The sequence below is a fragment of the Numida meleagris genome, chromosome 14 (assembly GCF_002078875.1).
Source record: "Numida meleagris isolate 19003 breed g44 Domestic line chromosome 14, NumMel1.0, whole genome shotgun sequence".
In the NCBI taxonomy this organism is placed as follows: domain Eukaryota; kingdom Metazoa; phylum Chordata; class Aves; order Galliformes; family Numididae; genus Numida; species Numida meleagris.
In genome coordinates, this window is record NC_034422.1 from 11,801,420 (window position 1) to 11,826,978 (window position 25,559).

The window sequence follows — 25,559 nt, forward strand, 5'->3', positions numbered from 1 at the left end:
TGATTTGATTCATTTCAGTTCGGTAACGTGCAACACAATTAGTGGTAAAATCAAACTGGAGGGCTGCCAGTGCTGACAATAGGAAACAAGGCAGAAGAAATATGAGGCCAGTGGGTTGGAATTCAAAAATCACAACTGTGGATCGAGTTGCCAAGTCCCATTGCCCCAGGTGTACATGCAGTGCCCCCACTGAGCACTGGCACGAGCGGAGGGAACTTCATTTTCTCCCTATACACTTTTCCCCTCATTTCCCCCTCCTTGCAGCTTGTTCCACAGAGGCTGACACCGTTGGAAACATTCACCGAAAGCCACAATTCAATTTTTCTTCAGTGCCATCACGGAGATGCAATTCACTTTGGATGCAGGCATCTCGGTAAGACAACCTTTCTTTGCTGTACCTCATATGCCTTGGGAAGTGCTCACTCCTGCTGAAGTGCAGAGCAGTGCTGCGAGGCAGGCACGGCGCGAGCAGGATCTGCCTGTTAGCTCTTCCCTGTGATCAGATGCCAAGGACATCGCTGCGTGAGCTCTGTTGAACTGGGAGAAACTGATGTTATCTGCACAAGTCTGCTAGCCAGGGATTCGACAGAGAAGTCTAGACTCTTTGCCTGACAGCACTACCTCCAACACTACCAGATGGTTTCTCTCTGTTAGTCAAACTTACAAACAAAGAGAAAAGGGAGCTGGAAGAGTACAACAAAGAACAATCAAACACATTATCTTCAAAGTCGTCCCCTCCCCCCCCTCCCACCTCCCAAGTTTAAAATAATTCTCTCCGTCAAATTGTAAATATGTGCCTCCAGATTCGAGTTGGTAAACATTTCTAAAAACAGTATTTATAATTCCCTGTTCACATAGAAACTAATCTATTCTGACCGAGGTTCTCAAATCAGAGTAACTGCCATATCACAGAGCCCATTAAAATTTCTACCCAAAAGAATATGACGCCGAGCTTTATGCAAACTAGCGCAGTCACAGCACACACAGGGCCGACAACAAGGAATATGACAGGAAAAAAACCTGGAAAGATTATTAGATTAGTCAGTGGGAGACTAGAAAGCAAACAAAAGAACCTCTGCTATATTCACTGTTTGGCACACTGGACAAAAAAAGTCAACAGTTAAAACCATCACCGTTATAATTTCCTATGACTTGAGTATATAACATTCATGTTTTGTAATACCAGTCCCACTGTTGTCATAAAACGTTGCCTATCAATAATTTTTAGCCACAGAAAATGGAAATAGCACAATTCAGACTGGAAAAACCACTAAAAATGTTGATCATCTTAAACACTTACTTTCAGATACAAAGCATATAATTTACTTATAAAATAAAAGGATTAGCGATTTTGTTTGGATTACCCATCTCTGGCTTTGCTTCCACGTGCAAAATGCCAGGATCAGAGATAATACATGTACAGCACTCCTTAACTTAAAAGAGAAACAGACAAAAAAACCCTCCTTATTCACACTCAAGGAGAAGTTCAAGCACCAGATCACACAATCTAAAGAAAGCTGCCAGGAGCTGAGTTCTGCCTGGGCTGTTCAGCTTAGGACCCCAAGCATCAAGCACTGTTCAAACTTGGGTTTTTTTAATTGCTGTTCCCGTGTCCAGCAGACCTGTAGTTGTGTAGTCAGTCTCTGGCTCTTAATAGCCATTATATTTAAAACAATGCATATAACCAGGATTTCATTAGTTTCATTAAATATTAGGCTCCAGTTTTTATTTCTCTATATCAAAGTATGCAACTCAATAATGCAAACCAACACTTCAGCTAATACAGTGTTCCCTGTGTAGCGTACGGATGCACAAGAGAGGACACAGCCTAATCAGACATGCAAGTTTACCACTATTCCCATAACAAAGCCTCACAGTACCCTAAGGGAGTTTTGGACAGAGGAGAATGGCAGTGGAAGAATATTTAATATTTTTTATAGCAAAACAAGTTATTTGCTTAAGATAGTTTGGCTGGACTTCAGCCTGGCACTCAAGCTTTGTGTAGCAGTTCCAGTAGGAATTAAACATCAGTTTTAATGGGTGCTATGTTCCAATGCCTCCTAATGCATTTAGGGTTATTGGCCAACTTTCTCACATAAAAGCAAGTGTGTGCGTGTGTGTATATACAGGATTACGGGCACACAAAAAGCTGAGCACAGCTGCTTCATTTTTATAAAGCCTTTTTTTTTTTTTCCTCCCCTAAATAGGGAGGAGAGTTGTGGTTACTTACCGTCCTCGTAAGCTGCTACAGCCAGAGAGCTGTTTATCCTCACAAAGGAGACATGTGGCTGAGGTCCAGCATCACCAGGACCGTGCACTGGTTCCAGGATGGGGGCTGTGTAGTCCCAGGTGCGCGTGTCCCACAACCTCACTTCCCCCGATGTGTATCTGGAAAAGAAAGCTTTTATTCATTCCAAAAACATCTGAAAAGAGGTAGCTGCAAGGGAACAGAGGGAGAACAAGAAGGGTCTGAAAATTCAATGCCACTTACAGTTCCTACACGGATTCTCCCCCTGTCTATAATCCCCATCAACTTTGTACATTTTATTCCCATTTATTGAAAGCAGCAGCAAGTCTACTAACACAGGCAAGTTGGGGCTCTGGGGACACTGCCACTGAGCTACCATGGGTTACCAACTGTCCGTGCTAGCTTTACAGATACAATGCAAGGGAAGCAGGGCTCTAGGGAGGGAAAAAAAAAAAAAAAAGTTAATCAGTAATGAGTGTAAGTTACATCATGGCAAAACTTCAGTCTGTTTCCTTTTGGTCTTTAAAAATGTGCAGTTGTGGTGGTGCCAGAGAAAGGCTGTTTCATCAGAGTACTTATGTACACACACACAAGCATTCACACGCATCCATCCATCCAACCTGGTGCTCTTTAGAGAAATAAGCTTCCTAATGCCTCATCAACACATCAGAGTTGCCTACATCTCTGAAGACTAATTAATTTATTCACAGGATTAAGTGTTGTCTTTAGAATTAGAGCAGTGCTTCCTTCTTTGCAGAAGGCTCTCTTACACTGTAGTTTTCCTGATGTTAACACCAGACACACTACAGTTTGCTAAAGAGAAAATAAAGAAAATAGAAATCAGCTTCTCAAATGATACTGAATACAGCTAATGGAAGGAAGGCTGTAACACAGCAACACAGGAACTGCTCTGTGCCACCTCTGCTGTGCCACAATGTACTATTAATTGGAAAAACACCACTCCAGCATCTTGCAGGCATGATAGAGAAGAAACTCCTCATATCAATTTGGAACAGATCTACAGTTACTTACAAATAAGTTTCGACAGAACTATGACAACAGTCAGTCCCAGCTGTGCTTCTCTGCCATACCTGAGACACAGATTCTGTCGGCAATGAAGAGTGTTTCCTGCTCTGTCAGCTTTGTTCTATTCTGCTTTTGTTGGGAAAAGACATTTCAGGAGCAATTCTTCTTAGCCCCAGAGGCCTACGGGGCAGAAACATCCCATATTTATGATGATAATAAGAAAGTATGCGTTAACAAAGGAGGTGAAGGAAGGTGCTTAATAAAGGTTCAGATAATGCCAGACAGGTCACCCAGTGCCATACACCGGGGCTGCAGGTACTCTGGAGCAGATTATTTCCATCACCTCTGGGTGGAAATGTACCTCTTTATACAACAAATCGGAGTGTCTGAAGAAGTGGTAGAGACTGTTAAGCGATGTACATTAATTCTCCGTACTGAACTCAGAAGACAGTTGGGTCCTGGTGACCTGGCTTCCCTTTCAGTGCTTCACACCACTAAATAGAAGAGAATGAGAGAAGTGGGTGAGATGGCACTTCTCCATCCTTCTCCTTTTGCAGATAAGGTCCCAATCCCTGTATAAACCTTGCTTTTCTTCCCAGTTTACAGCAGCACTACTTGAAAATAACAGTTCAAGAAAGAAGCTTCCACAAAGCAAAGCAAAAAGTTTAATTTTGGACTGAACAAGCCGTCCAGGTTTGTCTACAGGAAATATCTTCAGTTTGCAACACTGAAAAGCTTTTGTTCCACATAAATTTTAAACTCTGGGGATAAAGCGCAATGAAAACTGTATTCAGGACAGGTAATCACATCTATCTGTTGCAGTCCTCACTCCCTCCCTCACCAGTGACCGAGAGGTGCACACTGAAGAGCTTTCACTTTGATACCATGAAGCTGCTGCTGCTCTCCCACCCTCAGCAAAGACTTGTTAACAGAAGAGCTCTTAAGGTGTATCTCAGGTATGCCCTAGTGGGTTTACCCACGTATTACTGAATAATACATAAGAAGATTTCAGCCATAACACCCATTTCTTATCTGTCATGAGAGAGAATCACAGAACCATCTAGGTTGGAGAAGACTTTCAAGATCAAGTCCAGCCATCAACCTGGCCCACTGAGTCCATCAGAATGGAGCATTTCACGTGCCAGGAGAACCAGACATCTTCACGTGCTCTGGTCCAGACATCCCAGTAGTGCAGTGCAAGCTGAGACAAGTGCCTCAGGTCCATCAGGAAGAGCAGGGAGGAGAGCAGTAAGGCAGCAGTATCCCTCCCACCCCATCTCACTCACATCCTTCCCAGCGCAGCATGACAGCATCTCAGTCCCATGCGGCAAACCTAATGGATTTGCAGAGACATTCCAAGATCACACTGGAAACCCAAGCAGAGGTCCAGGGTTGGGCATGGAATCAGAATGGGGAAATGGGAGACATAAACCATCTCTCACTCTGCTGGCCAGCACCACCACATGCCTGTTTCCAGCACCACTGGGCTTGTACCAGAACTGAACTGGAAGAGCTTCAAATACAGATGAATCCAATTCAGAACTAAAAAATTTAATGGTTCAACTCCCTGCTTTTAATGCTGTTGTAAAGAGCAACACACTTTCAATTTGTAACCACAACAAAAGGCTTTTAAACTATTAAAGCAATGCCTTGCTGTAAAAAAATAAAAAGGCTGCTTTATTGCAGATAATTGGCAAATCAGCCATATCAATATAGATGGCTGGGGAAAAGAAAACACTGCGCAGAAACTATTCCTACATAATTTCTGTATTTCTATTCATTTCCTACCGCAATCTTTTTTTCTTTCTTTTTTTTTCCCATGAAAATTTTCCTTGGATTACTAGCTACTGAATGAAGGATTCCCAGATTAAAGTCTTCTGTTACTGGACAGGCAGAGTGCTCCAAGCTCGCTGAGTTACTGATTTTTTTTCTGCAAAAGCTACGAAAAGCTGCTGGAGACAAAAAAAGCATACGACCAACAACCACTTACTTTTAATCTAAATAATACCATGTATTAGTTGTTATAGTAGCCAACAGCACTGAGCTACTGCTTTTCCCAAGACTCCCCATGCAAGTCACTCCACTTCTCCAACAGACCTGCATTTCACTTTGCTATGGTTCCTACACGTTCTAAACATCTCAGAATATGTATGTGAGAAGTAGCAGCAAGAGGATGAGCTATATTTTTCTAGCTATTTTCTGTTCTCCCCAACAAGCCAGTTCCGTTATCTCAGACGGATAAATACACAACCATAAAAGTGAGCCTGCAAATTCAAGTTAAGCTTTGCAGATGAATAAAATAAACTTGCTGAAATGGAGCAACAGCTGGATTGCATATGGTACAGAGAAATTGAAAAAAATTAAATTCATATGGTATCTACATAGTATAATAAAAATGTCTGCTCACTAATCAAAAGCATTTCAACTACTTTTACTGGCAGTAATGTCATAATGAGATGAACAGCTTCCTCATACCCTCTCACATGAGTGAAAGCAGAGGAGTGAAGGTGAAGGAGACGGAGGCTAAAAGCTGCTGCTGTCCCACGATGGCTGGGAAGCAGGTGGTGAAGTGCTGAGCACATGTGGGAGGAGGCAAAGCTGGAGGCTGGGCACTGCTCTAATGAAGTGGTGCTGAAGAGGCAGACGATTTCACAAGGAGAAAAACATCAGGAAACTGGTCAAAACACAGGGTCTCATCTGAAAAAGCTCAACTGTGTTGGATAGCAATAGCCAGAACAAATTTGGGGAAGAAGAGGAGGGGGTGCTGATCTCCCTCCAGAGCCCCAGATGTCTTTATCGTTGCCTAATGACAATTATACTCAACCAATTAAGACACTGCTATCACAGTTGCATTGTTAGTAAGCCTTTGGCCCTGAGTGTTGATGGCTGTCTAATTAGTGTTTGTGCAAAGTACAACTGCAACTAATATATAAACTGACAAATACACAAAAGAAAAACTGTTAACAGGAACATTTTCAAAACAGTAGACACTCTCCTCATTCAGTCCATGGCAGCACCAAAGACAGGCTGCTCTCCTTCATGGCCTACTTACTGCTGGCACTGCACAACTGCACTGAAGCGAGTGGGTCAAGCAGACTGCACTGGGGCTCTGCTGGAACTGGGCAGTGGTGCTGGTCCATTTCGTGGGCTGTCTGCAGCACAACACTCCGGGGCAAGTCCTGCTGCACCGAGTTGGTCCGAACACCAAAGGCTTCAATAAGACACTTCACAAATCAGTTCCTATTTTTTATATTTTCTCTAAAGGGTTTGTAGCAAGAAAATAAAAAGGGGAAAGAAAAAAAGCTTTGTTTCACAGTCAGGTTTGATTTCCAGAAGGCAAAGTCTGTTCAGTTTCCAGATACCTGTGGTGATCAACAAAACAAAACAAAAAAAAAATCCAACAACTTTGTTTCAGGCAGTCGGTGACCATCTGTTAATACTCAAAAGATCTTATTATGAAGTCCTTACAGTGTCAATGCATTTTATTGAAGTCAGTAGGAATTTTGCTCAAGTAACACTCTCTAGCTACAGCTCTGCTTGAACGGATGCCTGTTGATAAGCAAGTAAAATAATGAGTATTTTGCCTGTCTTGCTGCAACAAGCACCTCAGACCTTTCCTCCTTGTTCCACCAAAGCAACTAATCTTCATGTGGTTAATTAAAGAACCTACTCAGATCCTCTTAATAAGGTTCAATGAAGCATGTGAACCCAAGTCCAGATGCTTTTGTTAATGGGTTCCAATTGCTCCTTAAGCTTCATCTTCCCTATACAGCTCACGTAAGAAAGTAATCTTTCACAACCTTCAGCTGCAAAAGCCTCTTCATCAAATACGTTGGAAGATATCTCAGATGCAACACATGATTTCTGAAATTACTAAATACACTCTAATACTGTCTTTATACTCAACATTAAGACCCACAGCTCTTTCCTGAAGAGAGGGAGGAGGATACACAACTTAGTTACCAGAGCTTGAGACAGCTCACAAGTGAGGCAGGATGGAAGCCCCTGAGCCTTCCCATGTTCTCATTTACAGTTATTTACAGATACCCATTTCATCACTACATATAAAACCAGCAGAGAGCTTGGCTAAGGGACTTCTTGAGAGAAGAATTCAGGAAAAACAGTCCGGTAGCAGTTAAGGAATGCAATGATGGAGTAAAGAGAGCTACGTTGTACTCCAGAAAGGAATATAAATAAAAGATGATGACAAAAAATGAAATTCAAATGGAAGAGAAAATAATTCTTTCTGCTATTTCATGGAGTGGCAGAAAGCTACACCAGAAAATACAAGAAAAAAAACAGATGGAGGTAAAAACTAAAAAGAGCACTTGAAACCATCGCAACACTGGGAGAAAAACGTGAAGTAGAAAGGTAATGTCCGTGATTCCACCCAAACATTATTTGCTTGCTGTACGAGATAGCTACGAAAAGAAGTGACTAAACCCTGTACCAAAAATGATCTGAAAACACTTTCAGACTTAACATGAAGGAAATACATTCTGAGCATCCCTATGATCAGTTCACAAAATCTCCTGCTGGGAACTTGACTTTACAGTTCATCAACCCACGTCCATCTGTGGACCACACTTAGAGAAACTAAGCTGGGAAAGAGCTTGTACCTTCCTTCTTACGGCCTTGTTTAGGAAATCATAGCTCTAGGAAGTGGGTTAAGCTGCTCAAGATAGCATGCAATTCTTCTGTTATCTGTAGCAAAATTAACATTTCACCATCCTAAGTACTTCTGCACGCCTCACTTTCTTATTAAGTGCATGCAAATATCATACCAAGGGAACAGAAACAAGCCAAAGGGTTATACGGCAGGCAAAACATTTTAATGAACACTTTAAAAAGAAGCTAGAGAAAGCCAAACTGCCTCTTGTTTAAGGCCAAGGCTCTCCCATCATTAAGATCAAGGTTCCAGTGGCTTGCATCAGCCCACGTCCATTAACAAAGCCAGCTGCTCTGACCAAGGACACATGTTACTGTGTACACTGCCTACAGCTGCTGCCACGAGAGGGGAAAAATACATTTTTTCAAGAGAAATTATGATGTAATTTGGGAAAGATCTGGCACATCAGCTACATTATTTAATAAAATACAACCATGTAATGCAACAAATAGAACCACGTCTCCAGTTTCAGACAGAGGAGAGAAAACATCATTTGAAGATGACGTAAATTGATCTGTTTGTGTATCAGAAGGGATGCAAACTGCAACACACTGCAAACTGCAGCAGGAAGAGTATCGTCCGAACTTTAGGCACCGATGGCAATGGAGGCTGGTTGGTCACGGAAACTGTAAAAATGAAACATCCAAGAAATTGACTAAAAAGCAGGATGGGTATGTCTGGTCTCAGCAGAAAATCAGGATTTACAAGCTTGAACAGAACTGCTGTGACTTCAGAAGAGTGGGCATCACTAGGCGTACAGCAGATCTTACTGCAGCAAGGCCTTCTTCGGCAACCAATAAAACCTGCAGGTAAACCAATAGCTTAATAGTGGGACAGCCTGGCAAGGGAGCTGTCACAAAGAGTCAGTATCAAGCTTCCACTATTAGTTTCACCTGAAAGGCTCTTTTTCCCCACAAGATGACAGAGAAGCCAGTGTGTTCGTCACTTAACACAACCTTACCTAACTCCCGTGGTTTGTCATCTGACCCCCCTGAACTCGTGATGTCATCCTGGTTTCAACCCTCCTAAAGGTGACTCACATGAAAAAACAGAAGGTCTGACACTTATTACTTCTTAACAATAACAGGAATGAGTGAAGAGGACACAAAGGGGTTGGGGAAGGTTGAAGGAAAAAGGCAAGTGTTTTTACATCCTTCCTTACTGCTCCGTTTGACATCCAGGCTCTCTGTCACCGGGGGCGGAGGAAGAAACCTATCAAAGCTGTGACATTATGCAAGGGAAATTTAAGCAATTAAATAAGGAATGGGGTTTATCCAGGCTGTTTAAGACACTGTTTTGTTAACTTTTACTCATTTTCATTACTAATTAATATTTTGGTTTCCTCAGGTCTGCACACTGAATTAAGATGCAAGAGCTAATAAATTCCTAGAGAATAGCCCACAAGCCCTACAGCAAGAAAAAAACAAATTAGAAGAGAGTTGACACGAAGTTTTTCAAAGTGCAGAGAAGTATTTTCAAGCCTTTCGGGCTAGTTTCACACATCATTATGAAACTCAAAAGGGTGGTAAGCCCATTTTTTAACTAGTCATTTGCAGGTCACCTTTGAGCAAGAGGAAAGCAGTGTGGGAGATGATCTTAGAGAACAAAGAAAGTCACTATGGTGTAGGAACTACTTTTCTGCCTGTATTTTTGCTCACAGTGACTTGAACTGAAAGGTCCACCTTGTTTGAAGATGCCACAGTGTTTAAACTGCAGCTCCCATAAGACTCCTCCAGACTGAAGACTACTGCATGGAAGTTATCCTGGTGCATTTAGCTTCTCAGTCCAACAGAATCAAAACGTATCGTCACCTCTGAAACCAATGATTCTTCTTTTGCTTCTTGTTGTCTTTATCAAGCATCACTGCTCAAATAAAGGAGAAGTGCCATCTGTGTCAGGTGGGAAACACACTGAAAGGGGATGTGTTAACCCACAGGGTTACCGAGGCACTCAGAGCAGACGAATCTCACAAGCTCTTAACTGAAAATAAATAATATAAGAAAGGTATGTAGGAAAGGAGGCAATACGTACATGGGAGAAGGTGGAAACCCTTCGAGGTTAAAACACGAAGAGAAGAAGGCAGGGCCTGCTCCCAGCCTGCCTGCGAGAGGTGCAGGCTCCATGCAGCATCTGCTAAACAGGTCTCTGGCACAGTGCAGGCATGCCCCTAGATCTCCACTTACGAAAGCCCTTAACTAACAGTCTACCACACTTTGTTCAAAGAAAACTGAAGAAAGAAAAAGCATCCAATACCGTTGTATTTCTGCGCCTTTGGAATAGCAGTCTTACTATGGATCACTGCTGTTACTTTCACTTGGAAAGCTTTCAGAGCCACAAACTGCAGCAGTAAAGCCAAATTGCCCTCTCTGCAAGCATCAAAGTTAACACAGTGCACAATAAAACATCAGCCGTGATGTGGATTGATGAGGACTTGGCTTAGGTGTACACAGTGCAACTTACTGCACAGCTCTGGGACACCCACAGGTGAGGACTACAAGGAGCCACGCAGCAGGACAGCCCACAGTGCACCTCTGACATGCCTCACCACGAGACCCACCGTGCAATGACACAGCAGTTCAACAAGTGCTGGCCACATGCATGCTCCAAGGTCTGTACCTCAAGGAGAACCTAAGCTCTGGCTACGAGCAGCCATCACAGTGCATCTGTCAACACTGTCAAAAGGAAGAAGTAGGACTGATTTCACTGTTTCAACATGTTCCTGCTTAAAGAATTCTGATTGGATTAAGATTTTGTTAATGGAAGGTGAACAAATGCAGGCATTCTATACTGAGACCAAGCACACAACAGCATTAAGTACAGTGAACCTAAGCAGCGGTAGTAATTTATACAAGCCAAGTTAGCAGGCATATAATTGCTTTAAGTAAACTCTGACTTAAAGAAGAAACTACATTTGAATTGAATAGGGAATGGGAGGGGGGGAAGACAACATCTTTAAAGAAGATCCTCTGAGACATGTAACTGTAGAAAGGCTGGCAAATACAACATTGATTGGGAGTGAGGTAACCGCAAACACCGCTGTCTCAAATGAAAAGGGATTCAAGGTCTGACCCAGAAAACAAGCATCGTAACCGCTGGGATAAAAATTTAATGATAAACACAAGATGCTCTGCATGCAGGCCAGATTGAATTATCTGATGTCAGCCAGTAAATGTAAGGCTCTCTGAGAAAGAAGAGCTGCTCACAGCCACCTTCCACTCACAGCTCAGGTTGCACTTAATCAATCCTTGATATTCTGCCATCTTCTGGCTTCAGCTTTGGCAGCAGCACGGAGAAAATACAGGAGAGTGCAAGAAAATAGGCACATTTCTCTAAGGGAGAGCCAACCCTGTCTAGCTCATCTTTGCCTCTTTGCAAGAGATTATTAAAGAGATCCACTCTGGGACCAGATCAGGCAAGCTGATATGTCTCTATGGGTTACGCTCACAGCCAGTGTTATAAATCACTCTGTCCACAAACTGTACAGATTCCCTTTCTGAAAGATTAAAACAACTCTACAGCAACTAAAATAAAGCTGCATCATTCTGCTTTCCTACAGAGTTTGAAGCAGTATAACGAAGCATGAAAGATCAGGTCTATTACAGCACACGTTCAAATCAAATACCATCTTTCCCAGGCTTGCTCCAAGGTCCAAAATACACAATATTTCTGCTGGAGAACCTTTCTCTCAACCCTCCTCTCCTTTTGTTTTTGTTTTTTTTTTTTTTTTTATTTTAGTTTTTAGAACCATTCTCTGATCTCCCAAGATCCCGAGTGCACCTCCCAAAAGCAGGGAGCAGCTGCTATGCACTGCCACAGTTCCCAGTGACAAAGCAGCCCGTAATGCCTGGCTGGCCTGGCCGCGCTCAGGCAGAGTGCTGCAGCTGCTCCCCAAAGTCAGGCATCAGAAAACCTGCTCACAACTGAGTGGTCCTATTTTTCCTCCAGGGCAGCAACCTGTCTAGAGGAAAAAAAAAAAAAAAAGGTAAATGATGCCACAAGCCACTGCTTGCAAACCCACATAAAATGCAATACGCCGAATTAGCTGTAAGATCAACACCGACTTCTCCAGTCCTGCAAGGTCACACATCTGTTCAGCTTTATGCACATGGCAAATCTTGCTGTTATCTATGATTATTCACATGTAAAGCTAAGCACGTAAGTGTGTGCGAAACTAGAGATATAATCATTAAATGTAACAGATAATTGATATTTATACTGAGAAGAAAATTGACTTTTGTTAACCTCAGCTATTAAATTACTTCTTCAATACTATAAGAACGCAGCAGCGAGCTATTGATCACGAGATTCATTACACTTTTACGACAAATTTGAAAGCACAATGCCATTAAGTACAATACTACAGTTGGGAGAGAAAGGGGTGGGTGATGTTTGGGTCTAAAAGACGAAACAGCAAACCTTCAATCTACTAAATCCTTGCCGAACGTACGCAACGAACAAAGCATTTCCAGCACAACCAACTAACATCCTTGTAGGTTTTAAATATGTCTGTCTTGTTTGTTCTTTACTACTGCAAATGTCATAAAAACATTTATACAAAAGTAATGCAACTAACAGAATGCGAGTTTGAGAAGAGCGTGCTGGAGACCTGCCAAAAAAAAATACTCCATTATTCGTAGATGGATGAACTGGAAATCTTAGTCCTGAGAAGTGCGTTCTCTCAGGTTGTGAAAATCACAAGATGAGAGAAGTGCTGGGTAACAGTGACCTGCATGCAAGGCTGAAGACATTTCCGGCATCAGATACTTCCAGTTTTCATAGCAATAGTCCTATTTTCTTACAGTTCTATGTTACTAAATTAGTTGGATAGTTTTTAAGATATTACTGACAGGACAGCAGTGTGCTATTGTCTTGTAGGCTTTGATCCTCACTGGCAAAACAACAAATTCACCTTCTTCTGGGCAAGATTCACAGAACAGCTTTCAGTTCACAGCAATTTACGAGACGCTTTCAGAGATCCAAGCTATCAAAGGGGCACGAGGGGGAAGAGGCAAGCAGCAATGGAAGTCATCTAATTTTTGATTTCTTTTACCAACCAGGTAAAGTCAAACAGTTGGAATCTAAGTTATCCATGCTGTTTTATCAAATGTATATTCATAGCTCCATTAAAGGATACTTCATTCTTAAAATTTGTTTTCTTAGAGGAGGGAAATTACTGAAAAGTAATTGGAATGAAAACCCTTAACTGCTTTCCCCTTAGCTGTCTCTCACCTATGTTTGTGGGCCTTGTGGGAACCTCAGCTCCCCATCTCCTTTCACTATGCCAACAAAGGACAACTCACCAGCAGACTCAAGAGTATTGGAAGAACTGGGAACTAACAGGAACAGATTGTCTGGAAGCACCTAAGCCTGATTTCTGCAATACACCAAGCTAATATACGGACAATTGAGTTTAATATTCAGGATTAATCTCCTTTGTTTATCAATCCTTCAGAAATTAAATGCATTCTGTCTACTTTCTATATACTGCCTGTTTGGATATAAATGCAACGGAGAAAATGAAGAAAAAGAAGAGCTGGAGATTTTGGCAGCAGCATGGTGACAACTGGGGTTTCTGGCTCCCAAAAAAAGTACAGGAGGTTTCATTAGAGACAGTGAAGCAGATACAGTAGTGCAGACCCCTAGCCAAGGCCGGCCAGCACAGTGCCCAGGCTGAAGGGCACGAAGGCAGGCAGGCTGCTCTCTGCTGAGCTGGGCCCCAGCTGCACCTCAGCACTCGGGGACCTGCAGGGTCTTGCCGGAGCCTCTGTGGCCCAGGGAAGCCTCAACATCAGGCAGGAGCCAAGGTGAGACCTGCTTACAGCTGCAGTTTCTCAAGCCTCTTCCCACGGCCACTGTCTGGGTTAACCACTGTGTGGCACTGCCCCTCCAGAGGTCAGAGACCGCACATGTCTTTGGCAGGCACGTTTTCATTGCGTGGAAAGTAGAGAAAGAGAAGCAGCAATCAGTGAGACAACAGGACAGCAAAGAACAGGAAACAAGACCTCCAAGTGAAGTAGTAAGGCAAGTGGGAAAGCATCTAATAAATACTAGTAGCAACAGTGATCCTAATAAAGCTTAAAATTCTCCTTTCATTCCTGCTGTCTTCTAGGTTACACATCAGCTCTTAGTTGCCCAAGAGAATTCAAAAGGACTTCAAGGTACATGGGAGTTACCTACAAACAACGTATTTCAGATCACACCTTCCCTGTAACTGATGAGTGAATTTTACAGCATTTTACACGCCGTTTTCCTTTCATTCCACAATGCACAATCATGCCATTAACATGGAGTAAAATATGGAATTCTGTTATGCTGAAGGACATATCCCCTGCCCTGTGATGTTATCATTTTTATTTACTAGTGTGACTTCTTCTGCGGGACTAATAATTACTGAATGAAAGCAGAATACAGCAAAACTTTAACTCAGCTGAGGCAAGCCATGGCAACCTCTGCCAAGAGTCTGGGAGGTTCTTACAATAATATTTCAAAAGCATAAGAGCAGTGAATAACTAACATCAAATCACAGTTCTGACAAAGTTTAATACTATGAAAAGTGGAGTTTGAGTTTCTCCATGGGTTTTTTCCCCCATACTGTCTCTTAAAAATAGTGGAGAAGAGTAACAAGCCTAAATTTATCTTGCTCCAGGACACACCTAACTTTGTGATCAAAACAGTTTCACAGAAGAAAGAAAGAAAGTTATTACTCTTTTCCCAAGTATTTCTCAATGCACATCTACCTCATTTTAGGTGCTTCTGCAGCAAAGTGATGGATACAGTTCATTGGAAAGTACTAAGGCTTTACAGGAACTATACTTACCTATGATAGCATTACAATAACAACTTGTACTGCTGAAGTGATTTGTAGATGCCTGTAACTATTGCTTACTGTAAGGCCAAAGTTTCCCATCCACAAAGGAAGTGCAGCCAAAGGAAAAAAAAATCACCCTTCTTGCCTAAAACTGGTGCTTCCTTTGAATTTGTTAAAAAAGCAGCACAAGACTTCAAACAGTGAAGAGCAAATGAGCACTGCACAATGTCATACTCACCCAGCAATAACAACTCCATCACAAGAATGTACATCACACAGGATTTTTCCCAGCTCATATTGCAGCTGACTCACAGCACCACTGCGGTTCTGCATACAAAGGCAAGACTTGGTGTTAGTACTGCAATTAATTCATCTACAAAGTTTGTTTGCTTCCACATGGAAAACTCTTGAGCTTTACTGTTGCTGCTGACAAGCTGCAGTGCAGCTGAGGGAGAAGACCCATCTATTTCATGCTTGCTTCCTGGAACTTTTTACAGACAGAAAAAGAATGAGAAAGAAGCCATCATTCACCACTATCATTTGTAACCGTTAAGCAGAACCATTACACCAAAGAAATGATACCTTTCTTTTTGCCAGGATATGTAATGAACAGAGGAGCCTTCATCTTAAAGGTTGATTGTCAATACCAAAGGATGGATAAAGTAAAAACATCTTTCACCAAAGTCATGGGAGTAGAGCTGCAAACAAAGACCCATTCCCAAAAGCAACCGGCCATCAAGAAAATAAGAAGTATTACAGCTGGGGCAAAGTCTCATAAATCCCTCAGCAGCTTTCCCCTTTTAACCAGCCAAAAGAAGCTGCAATACAGAAGACCAGCTTTTCACCGCCACTTGTTTGAACCAGGATCCCATTTTTCTCCAACATCTGGATCCCATTAAGCCAATCTCCCCCTTTTACCTTCCAGTTGGTTCTCAAAGCGCGCTCTTTGGCACGGCATTCCTTCAGGGCCAGCTTCCAGCAGGGCCGATCAGAGATGCTCACATCCAACAGGTATCCTTCCTGTTGGCACAGCCGGTACCACAGCACTTCATCTTCTGCGAGCACTTTCCATGTTCTGCTGACCTGGAAACCAAACATAGATAGGTGTCTCACTTTAAATCACGTCAGGTTTCATATAAAACAACAAATAACATTTCTGCTGATTCTTTTGAGACAAACTCAGACAAAATACTCAGTTTCCACTCCGCTACAACTCCAGAAAACACAGATACCAGTGTTTGGCAGCCACACTGCTAACATCTGAAATAAGTGCCACAGAAAATTTGGAAAGGAAAAGGAGCAAGAAAACAATTAAGGCAGCATTGTGAGCTTTGAGCAAAAATATGAATTTATTTTCACATTTGTTGTTAAGAAAAGCTTGCAGATCACGCCACCACCCTACTGACAATGCCTGATTAGGTTGGGTGACATTAGTGATTTATAGCCTATTGTATTACAGTATGCATAAATAGGAATGAATTATTAAGTTTTTCAAGTAGCCTCAAGTTGCTGTCCATTTCAGAGAAAGCCGCTTCATCATAACCAATTGTGGGCTTAGAATTAAAGATTCAAGAGGTGAGAGGCAACTTAAGTAGCATCTGTACTCTGTAATCCTTAATTTAAAAAAAAAACAACAAATTTAACCAATGAAAACTGCTGCAAGTGAAAGCAGTAATCAATTGCACACTGTTTCCAGAAGATTGAAAAAAAGCTTCTTGGGCTGACATCATTTTTAGCAGCTTACAATTAAGTCCCCAGTGCCAAGACCACACCAAAAATCTAGGAGATATAGAACCCCACAGCACCCATCACCCCGTGTCTACTTGCTATTTCTTCCATGTTTACACGCTGGCACAACACGGCACAGAAGGAAGAAATTAACTACATTACTCATCCCCTGTTTTATAAAATTAACCCTCTTTATATTTTATTATCAACACGCACGCTTTGCTTCAGCCCTGCTAGAAACACTGCCTCACAAACTGGGGTACGTTACACACTGAAGGTGTGAGATCCCTGCAGCTGGTGCAGGGCTGCAACAAGTCCCCGTGTGCTCCCTAGTGCCCCAGCAGCAGGATGTGTGCTCAGCAACGAGCAGCACCGACACAGGACATGCCCCTGAGCACGCCGTGAAGCTTCTGGCTGGTTTATTTACACTGTGCTGCCTCCGTTGGGCTTGTTGCAGAAAGACACACGTAACAGTTCTGCTTTCAAAATCCAACGTCCAGTCCTATTAGGAAACAAGAATTGCATCATGTTTCATGACTCGTTTCTTTCAGAGAAAAAAGAACAACAACCTGCAGGTATTTCAGGATCTGATACCTGCACTCGAGAGCAGCTCTCAAGCAGGAATACCCAAGCCCAGCAGTTAGCATTCCACCATTCCAGTTAGCCACCGAAACATTCAGAAGACATAACTCCTCTGCACCATCAAAGAAAACAACCTGGCTAAGGCAATAGCTGCCTTACAAATGACCAAACAGTACTGGGCACCTCTAGCACCGTGCATCATCTTGTGCTACAAAAGCAGGAACATCCATGTGTTATGCTCCTGTCGCTACAGGGACACACTCAGGAAGCTCAAAGGAAAAAAAATATATATATATTTTCAGACTGCTACAGTTTCATGGGGAATTTGCTCTGAAATCGATTTTAAAGCGATATAAACCCACATGTTATTGCTCAAAGGAAAAACCAGCCGGTGTTTGCTGCCCCCACAAAGGAGCAGAGCACCCGGCCAAGCTCGGCCAGCAGCACAGGTCCCTCTCCTGGCCCCAGAAGGGAGCACGCTGCTGCTGACAGCCAGGAGGCAGCTTCTGTCCATGCACCAACCGAACTAAGCCCAACTCTGCTCACTTTTGCCTTGCTTTAATCGAGGAAAAAAAAAAAAAAAAAAAAAAAAAGAGAAAACACACCATTGGAGTTTGCCAAAGCAGACAGTATTTGTGCAGACCTTTCTGGTTTCAAGGCTATAAAAGTATTCCATAAAGACAGTTAAAAAAAAAAAAAAGAGAGAAGGAGAAGACAACTGATTAAAATCTAGATGCCTATTCAGCTTTCAAGAACAAACATTCAAGGGGAATAGAGATCCTATCCTATTATGATTTTTTTTTTTTTTTTAATCAAATTACACTGAATCCTGCTGCTTTACAGGCTTGACTTTCCAGCGGGTCCCTAACGCAGCCTTTTCTTATGCACCAAAACTGGCATGGCTTTCCCCTGTAAAAGCCCCACTGAGCGAGCCTCAGCTGCAAGAGCCCGCTAATAAAAGTATCCCGAGCATTTTGCTTTACAGCACCACTGTGAGCTGCCGCATTAAAACCAGCCACTGGCTCCAAGTCATCTTTATTGGAGCTGCCTGACTTGGGGTTTCAGGTGAGGCCCCAAAAGCCGGAGCATCACAGCTCCATCTGCATGCACCCACGCATTCTGCTCATTGGAGAGGAGCTGAGGCGCGCAGAGCTCTTCTGAAATGACAGACATAATTATTTCCAAATTTACACTACATGCCAGCTGCTACAATGATCAATAACAACATCTTACGGCGTTGTTTATAGATTCAGAGGCTGCAATTTAATTTTGTCATTAGTGTTCCTGTTATCGTCTTACGATGATTCTCAAAGCAACTTTGGTTTCCCCTGAGCTCCGCAGAGGAACAATTTTCTATCTGGAGTTCAGCAAGCAATAATGCTCTGAAGGACTTCAGAGGCTTTTGCTGACATAGGTTTTGCTGTTTGGTTTTGTGTTTGGGGATTTTTTTTTTTATTATTACTTGTTTTTTGCAAAAGCAAGCAAAACAAAGTAACTAAAGAAATCCACCTCTTCCATTGAATCCTGAACTCTTCTAATCCTGTCTTAATCAACTGGCTCAAATCCTAATGAAGGTTTATTCATCCCTCCCCATCTGATAACTGCCTTTGCTTCATTAGGTTTGTTTTCTTCCCTAGTCACACAAAGATAGATTCAAGGTTCATTTGCTGAATCCAGGGGCCTCATTTTGAAGTATCTGGACTTTCAATTCAGTACAATACTTAGCGCCAAGTAGTATTTCAGCCAAAGCCATTCAGATGCACATTTACCAGGTGGAAGCTGCTCATCTTTTCAATTTGCAGCCATAATGTTATTTTAAGTCTCATCCTGAGCTCAGGAAATCCTCACCCATCCCTTTCTCTGCTCTCTCTGTCCTAGCTGGGAGGAGGGTGGGTGATTATTTGTACCCGTACACAATCACGGTACAGAAGTACGAACATAAAATACCTAAGATTTTATTTTTCAAATTTCCGAACACTGAAAACCAAATAGTTAGACAATTCCAGACGCTTTAACAGTAAGCATCTGAAATCCTTGATCTGTGCAAGACAATCCATTCTTAAATTCCTAGAAACAGGCTCTCTCGTCCTAGATACATACACAATTGCTGTGTTGGTAAACATTTCCAAGTGTCTCTCAGATGAGAACACCAACAGTTCAAAGACAACTTCCCACTGATCTGTTCAGAAATAGAACTCTGCCCTAGTGTTGCTAAAATTCAATACACGCTGTCTAGAAGCGTTTCCCACCACAAAATGTAATTTATGCAGCCTCTGGTATTTACTAGAAAGCAGTAACACAACTGAAGAGCACAGAATTTTACACGCTGGACACATCACGTTATCACAAAGCTGACATCTTTGAGGCCAGATCCTATGGCCACGAGCAAAGCCTGCAGCACCAGTCCCAAGTAACACGAAGGGTTCTGATGTGCTCCATGTGCCACAGTGGCCCAAATGATTGTTTTCTTTTTTTCCTCCAAATCAGGACCACAGTGAAGGAGAACCTGTTCTCAAATCCTCATCACAGCAGTCACAAAAGAGTCACCCATTGCACGGATCCTTCTTTTAACAGCCAGTCAAAAAATAAATAAATCAAAAGGTGCTCCTAACTGTCTTCAGGGCCAGCACAAACCTGGGAGAAAAAGCACTGCAATTCTGCTGAGACACTGAGTCCCAGATCTCTTTCTCTGCTCGCTGAAAATAGGGGATATCAGTAGGGACTGGTCTGCTGGACACCAGTGGGTATCACATGGCTACTGCACACCCACCAGAGCTCAGGAACTGATGACACCATTAACTGATGTGCTGCACATGGCTTTAGTATTCCAAGTGCCATACAGATAGCTTGCATTTTATGGTAATAATTCCAAAAACCAAAGAAAAGCAGTGGGGAAGAGGGGGAGGGGGAAATATCAGGGTGAAATTAAAGTTCTCCAGAGCAGTCTGTGATGTGATTAAATCTCAAAGAGACTCTGCAGTCAAGGTACTTTACTGTTAGTTGGTTACCAATTTGGCTTGAAGAACTAAGCGAACAGGTTTTCTCCAAAGGCACTCGCATAGTTCACGATGCCAATTCCACTGGCTGGCCCAATTTCACTGAAGTCCCAAGGTGCCTTAATAAAAAAACCTTTCTACGCTAACAATGTAAAGCAGCAGGGCTTTCCATTTAACTGAAGAGGGCTTCCCCCCGCCTCCCTTTAGAAGACAAAATCACCAAGAGAAAAATGAAAATGGTATTTATTTTTATTGCTCCGCTTTTTATTTAAACACGTCCAAAGAAGCCAGCTCTGCACTAAAAGCATTGGATATCCATCTCATTCGGAGAGCCTTATAAAGCACTGGGCATGTGCTCAGCTACCTGTCAGCTGCCACAAAGGATCAACTGACTCAGTCTTCGAAAGCAAATGAGAAACGTGGAAAATTTGCTCAGTGCTAAACACATCTTCTGAGAACAGATTCAAATTTAAAACAAACGTGAAAGAGAGAAATCGAGTGTAGCTCAAGTGCAGAGAAAAGGAGCAGCCGTGCAGCAGCCAAGCTTTATGCTACGCCATGAGGTAAACTGATCATGCCTGAGAGAAACAAAAGAGAAAGACTAAACTAAAAGTAATCCACTCCCCAAATGCAATCCTGTTCCACTTTGTGGAATGCGGCCTTCACTGGTTGTATCTCCCTATATCAAATGACAGAAACTCAGGCCTATTTGAAAGCTTTATTCCTCTAGACAGCACGAAGAATCATTCCAGAGAATGTTTTTCCTTTGCACCAGAAACCCCACAAGAGGAAGTATTTCTCTTCTAGCAGCCCTTGTTCCTACAAGGCATTAGCAAGTTAAAGATTTAAGCAATAAAGACCCGTAACTACTTAAAACTGTGACTTGCTCAGACTCTACGTTCAAAGACCTGTTTAATTTCAGTCCCTGTGTCATTTGGTTAACGCTTGCATTAAGCTTGCTATCTGCTACAAAGCTTTAACCTGTCGTTACACATTAACATTTCTTTATCTTACAGTCTAGAGAACATTTCCAGTGTAGTACAAAAAACCATTCTCATTGGATTTTAAGCAGCAGCATGTAAGAGTTCATTTCATAATGTAAAGAGTTCTTTCGTATGTAAGAGTTCAGTGAACACCAGCCTGAAGCTGGCAATTCATGTTCACTACACTACTTCACAGGGTAATCAGCACTTGCTGATTTAAGTTTGCTTTAGAGACTCATTCAGAGAGGAGGATCATCTTTTAGTGCGCAGAGAAAGGAGATAAAGAGGCTCAAGAACACAGGATGAGCAGTCTGAGTACAGTCAGCTGTGTGTATGTTAGTACGGCCACTTGGAGAGAGAGGCAGCTAGTGATGACATGAGAACTATGTCTGAGAACACACTGGTGAAAGTGCTATCACAGAGTATTGCCAAAGAATGATATAAACCAGGGGGAGGGGGCAGGAAATCAGTATTACTTAAGAATTTAGCTTCACGTGAAATTACTAAAGACAAAAAGCTGCTACTGTACAACACCTGTCAACTGAGAAGTGTTGGGGGGGAGCAGCTTTACTGGCATCCTCGAGTGCAGAGCTCTCAATGCTGCAGCAACACTCTTACCTGCTTCTGACTATACTTGCTTGACTTAAAAGATCTCTACAAGCATTTCTTTTAAATTGTAAGGTTTTGGTTACATGCAAGTCACAAATGTTTGGGTTAGTGATACTTGCATGGAAGCTATAAATCTAGCTCAATTATTATTACTTTTCAATACACAGTTTGGGAAGAATTGCCAGTAACTACAGTCAGCTGAGCCACTAGGGCTACCACACAGTTCACCGCATCAAAGTGCCTTACTGCTGCTTGAGCACACGTGTTTATTTGATATGGGAAGCAAACTGCCAGCACTGCTTACCTGAGCACACTTTCCCAGTTCAGCCTTTCCCAGATACTGAAATATCTTCAGTGCCAGTTCATATGGCAAATGGACATCAAAGAAAGGAACTTCATTGATTTCATTCTGGAAAGACAAAAAGAAAGAAAATAATTTGTTAGGCTTCTTTATTGTATAGACAAATAGTACCAAAAGTTACGGTGGTATTAAGAAAGAACACTGCATCCTCAGTGCCATCACAGCTCCATAACAAAGGCAGAAGCAATTCCCCCTCTCCATTCCTAAGGGCACAACATCAGACAGGTCATGCTGGAATGAGGGCACCCGGGCTACGCTCTGCTCACTCAGAGCCACAGTGGGCAAAGTATATTACATTGCTAAGTGGAGCTAAAAAGCAAATCAAAGAGAACCATAAGGGCTTATCTGTGGTCGTGCAGCACAGAAAGGCAATGCAAGTCGTAACAGAACTATTTCTCTAAGGTTCTCTAAGTGTCAAAAAAGACCAAACAGATGATGGAAAGTGAAGGAATATTTTGATCCAAAACTGAGCGAAGATGCTGCTGCTGTTTGCTTCCGTCCTTCATCAGTAACTTTTTTTTTTTTTCCCAGGAAGCATGTTGGAATGGCCACCACTTCAACTCATCACCACAGTAACATCTCTAAACCAAAGAACCCATTGCTCCTATATAATTGCCAAATGCAGCACAAATGCTGTTCCTAGCAGGGCTTTTTATTCTAACTAACTCATTAATAAATCTTCCAGCAATTTTTGCATCAGATTTGTCCTCTTCTCCATTTTTGCCTGGAGATTCCAAAGTTTCTATCCTATACAATACAGAGAGTGCAAAACCAGCCCACTGTAAATGCTTCTGTATGTCACTCACTCTGAAGTTTTGTGCTCCAGCATTTTTTTGTTTTCCTGGTGTCTGCATCCTCTCCCCAAGTGCTGCAGAAGAAAAGTTGTGGGTGCCCCTTCCCTGGCAGTGCTCCAGGCTATGGATGGGCCCTGGGTAGCCTGATCTGGCGGGTGCAACCAACCCAGGGCCGGGGTTGGGGCTGGGAGGGCTGCAAGGTGCTTTCCAACCCAACCACACTGTGTTTCTACAATCTTCCCATCAGTCTCCATGTATGCCACCAGACAGCCAGGCCGGTTGGGACTGCACTCTGACTCCTAGCACTTGTCTGGCCCTGAAACCTTAGTTTTTCAGCAGATCTCTTCTACGTGAGCTCCTTGCTCATTAAAACCCAGACTCTTTACAGCATCAACAAAGTGGCAAAAACAGACAACACCAGGTATATTTAAAGCACAGTTACACAGGAAAACTACTGTATAATACACTGAAAGGTTTGAAAGTAAAGTATATTGCACACTAAAGACAAGTGTGCAGACAGCAGAAAGATGGGCACTGCTCCCATTGGGCCATTTCACCAGGACAGCAGCAGCCTCTAAGCACTGAACCCTGCCCTTGTGTTGAGGCTGCTGGCAGCCTGCAGTGACCCTCCTGCTCCATCCGTTGTCCTCTCCTCTCTCAACAAGGCCCACAGGCACCGCTCCCCACTGTGGGTTTGCACAAACACTGTTTCCATGTGGCTTTAGCTGATTCCATCTCCAAAGGGGACACTAAATAAATAAATGGATTCCCAGCGCGTTGCCACAGCCACACACAGGCAGAGCCTGAGCTGGGCAGATGTGAACCAGCCCGGCTTTTGGTGCCACACAGCCCAAATGAACAAGAGGAGCCACGCACAGGGCTTAGCCCCGGGCTTATGGGCTTGGGCACAGCACCACTGTGAGTACATCGCTTCCAAATTGGAGCTGACTCATGTCCAACCAGAGCCCAGTCTGTCTGTGCATACCAAAGATACATCACACACAGGCTGCCTACAGTGCAGGCACAGCACAGCACTCACAGTTCACCCAGGGAAAAGGGCAAAAAGGACAACAGCAGCCACACAGATTTATAAACTAACCTGTAGGAAAACGTGCAGCCACACTGTGAGCACAAGGAGCTAATTCAATTCTAATGGGATATTAAGAATGGTAAGTGTTAACACCACATCAGTGCTGGTGAGCAGCAGTGACCTGGCTGAGTGCTGGAGGAGCATGGCCCTGGGGCCGCTACCCCTCTGGACAGGTTCCTGGGGACCAAAGGAGAGCGGATTCCTTGCATGGATCAATCTATGCCTCGCAGGCAGAACTTTAATCCGCTCCTTTTCATTACTTTTTAAGCAAAGAGTGAACAGCCGCAGTGACGCCAGTGAGAAAAACGGGTCTCCCCCCATAGATTTTCTACAACTCTATTACATTTGAAGGATTCGCCAGTGTAACTTTTAATGGGTTTGGAACTGTATTTAAGGCTCTTTCCCAATTAACTCTTCCATGCAAAGAACACACGTTTGTTTTCCTGCTACGTTGCAGTGTCACAACACGGAATATCCCATACACCGGCACAGAAGAGCTTCAATAAGGAGAAGAAAAAAACAAAATTCTTAAAGCAAAACGCCACAAAGCTGCTCCGAAGGAAGCAAAATCGATCCGCAGGGCTGCGGGACACACACAGCTCGAGATCACACACGTTCTGACGGCCCAGGCTCCCACCCCCCCCAGCGCCCGGCCGGGAGTCCACCCCCAACGCCCCAGGACAGGCCTCGCCCCGCAGCCCGCCCTACCAGGTCGCGGATGAGCTGCCCCAGCAGGTCGTCGGCCTCATCCCTCGCGGCCTCCTCGCAGGGCCGGGCGGGCGGAAGGCTGCGCGGGGCCGGGCTCTCGTCGCCCAGCAGGCCGCAGGCCAGCGCCAGGCAGCCCGTCACGTCTCTCCCCGCCACGCCGGGCCCCTCCGCCGCCTCCCGCCGCCGCCTCTTGCCGCCCGCAGCCAGCTCCTCTCGCCATCGCCGGCGGAACAGCTCCAGCTCGGCCGAACTCTCGGCCATGGCAGCGGGGCCGGCCCGGCCCGGAAACCGCCCCCCGCGCCCGCGCGTTCCGCGCCGCGAAGGTTCCTACCCCGCTGCGACCGCGCGGGAACGCGGCGCTGAGCGTCGCCGCCATTTTGTGCCTGAGAGAGAGCGCGAGGCGCGGGTACAGCGCGGCGGCGGAGCCCCGCGGGGATGAGGCGGTGCCTCCCGCTTTGGGCAGGGGCTGTGTGCTGCCTGCAGGTGTGCGCCCAGCTCCCTGCCTTTCTCCCACCCGCCCCACATCCTCCCTGTGAGCTGTGAATCCATCGTTGCGCAGTTGGTGAGGTGTGTAGGTCAGCCTGTGACCTGCAGAGCCCGCAGCCTCCTTCCCACAGTAACAGCATGGCTGCTGCAGCTCGTGGCCGGCTGGGAGGAGAGGAGAGAACATACTGGGAAGTGAGGACGTTCGCCCCGGTGCTCCCCACTGCCCACAGACCATTCCCAGCAACAAGGCATCAGCCGCAGCATTGCTGCTGCCCCCACAAGAAGAGCAGTGTAAAGTAACCAGCCCAGGCAGAGGGGCATTGCGGGGATTCTTTTTCCTGCGGATTACCTCATTTTGGGATGGAACTGCTGTATTTAGACCCCACCCCTCCATAAATAAATAAACACACAAAAGTTTCCCTGTACAACTCCCGCGTGGATGGAGGGGTGGGTGCCTCTGCTGACCTGGGG

The 25,559-nt window shown here is 43.9% G+C and overlaps 1 protein-coding gene across 2 annotated transcripts in view; it reads right to left on the minus strand.

The window, feature by feature from the left end:
- Nucleotides 1-25,559, minus strand: part of FBXW8 (F-box and WD repeat domain containing 8) — a 48,718-nt gene that overhangs the window by 22,298 nt on the left and 861 nt on the right. Inside the window, exons 2-6 of one of the 2 annotated variants that reach the window (XM_021412523.1) lie at nucleotides 24,603-25,250; nucleotides 21,954-22,058; nucleotides 15,670-15,834; nucleotides 14,990-15,078; nucleotides 2,231-2,388 (exon numbers count right to left, since the gene is read on the minus strand). In XM_021412523.1, coding sequence (XP_021268198.1) covers nucleotides 2,231-2,388; nucleotides 14,990-15,078; nucleotides 15,670-15,834; nucleotides 21,954-22,058; nucleotides 24,603-24,863 — 778 coding nt within the window. In that variant the 5' untranslated portion in view covers nucleotides 24,864-25,250. The remainder of the gene's footprint in view (nucleotides 1-2,230; nucleotides 2,389-14,989; nucleotides 15,079-15,669; nucleotides 15,835-21,953; nucleotides 22,059-24,602; nucleotides 25,251-25,559) is intronic. The other variant, XM_021412524.1, reaches the window with a different exon arrangement.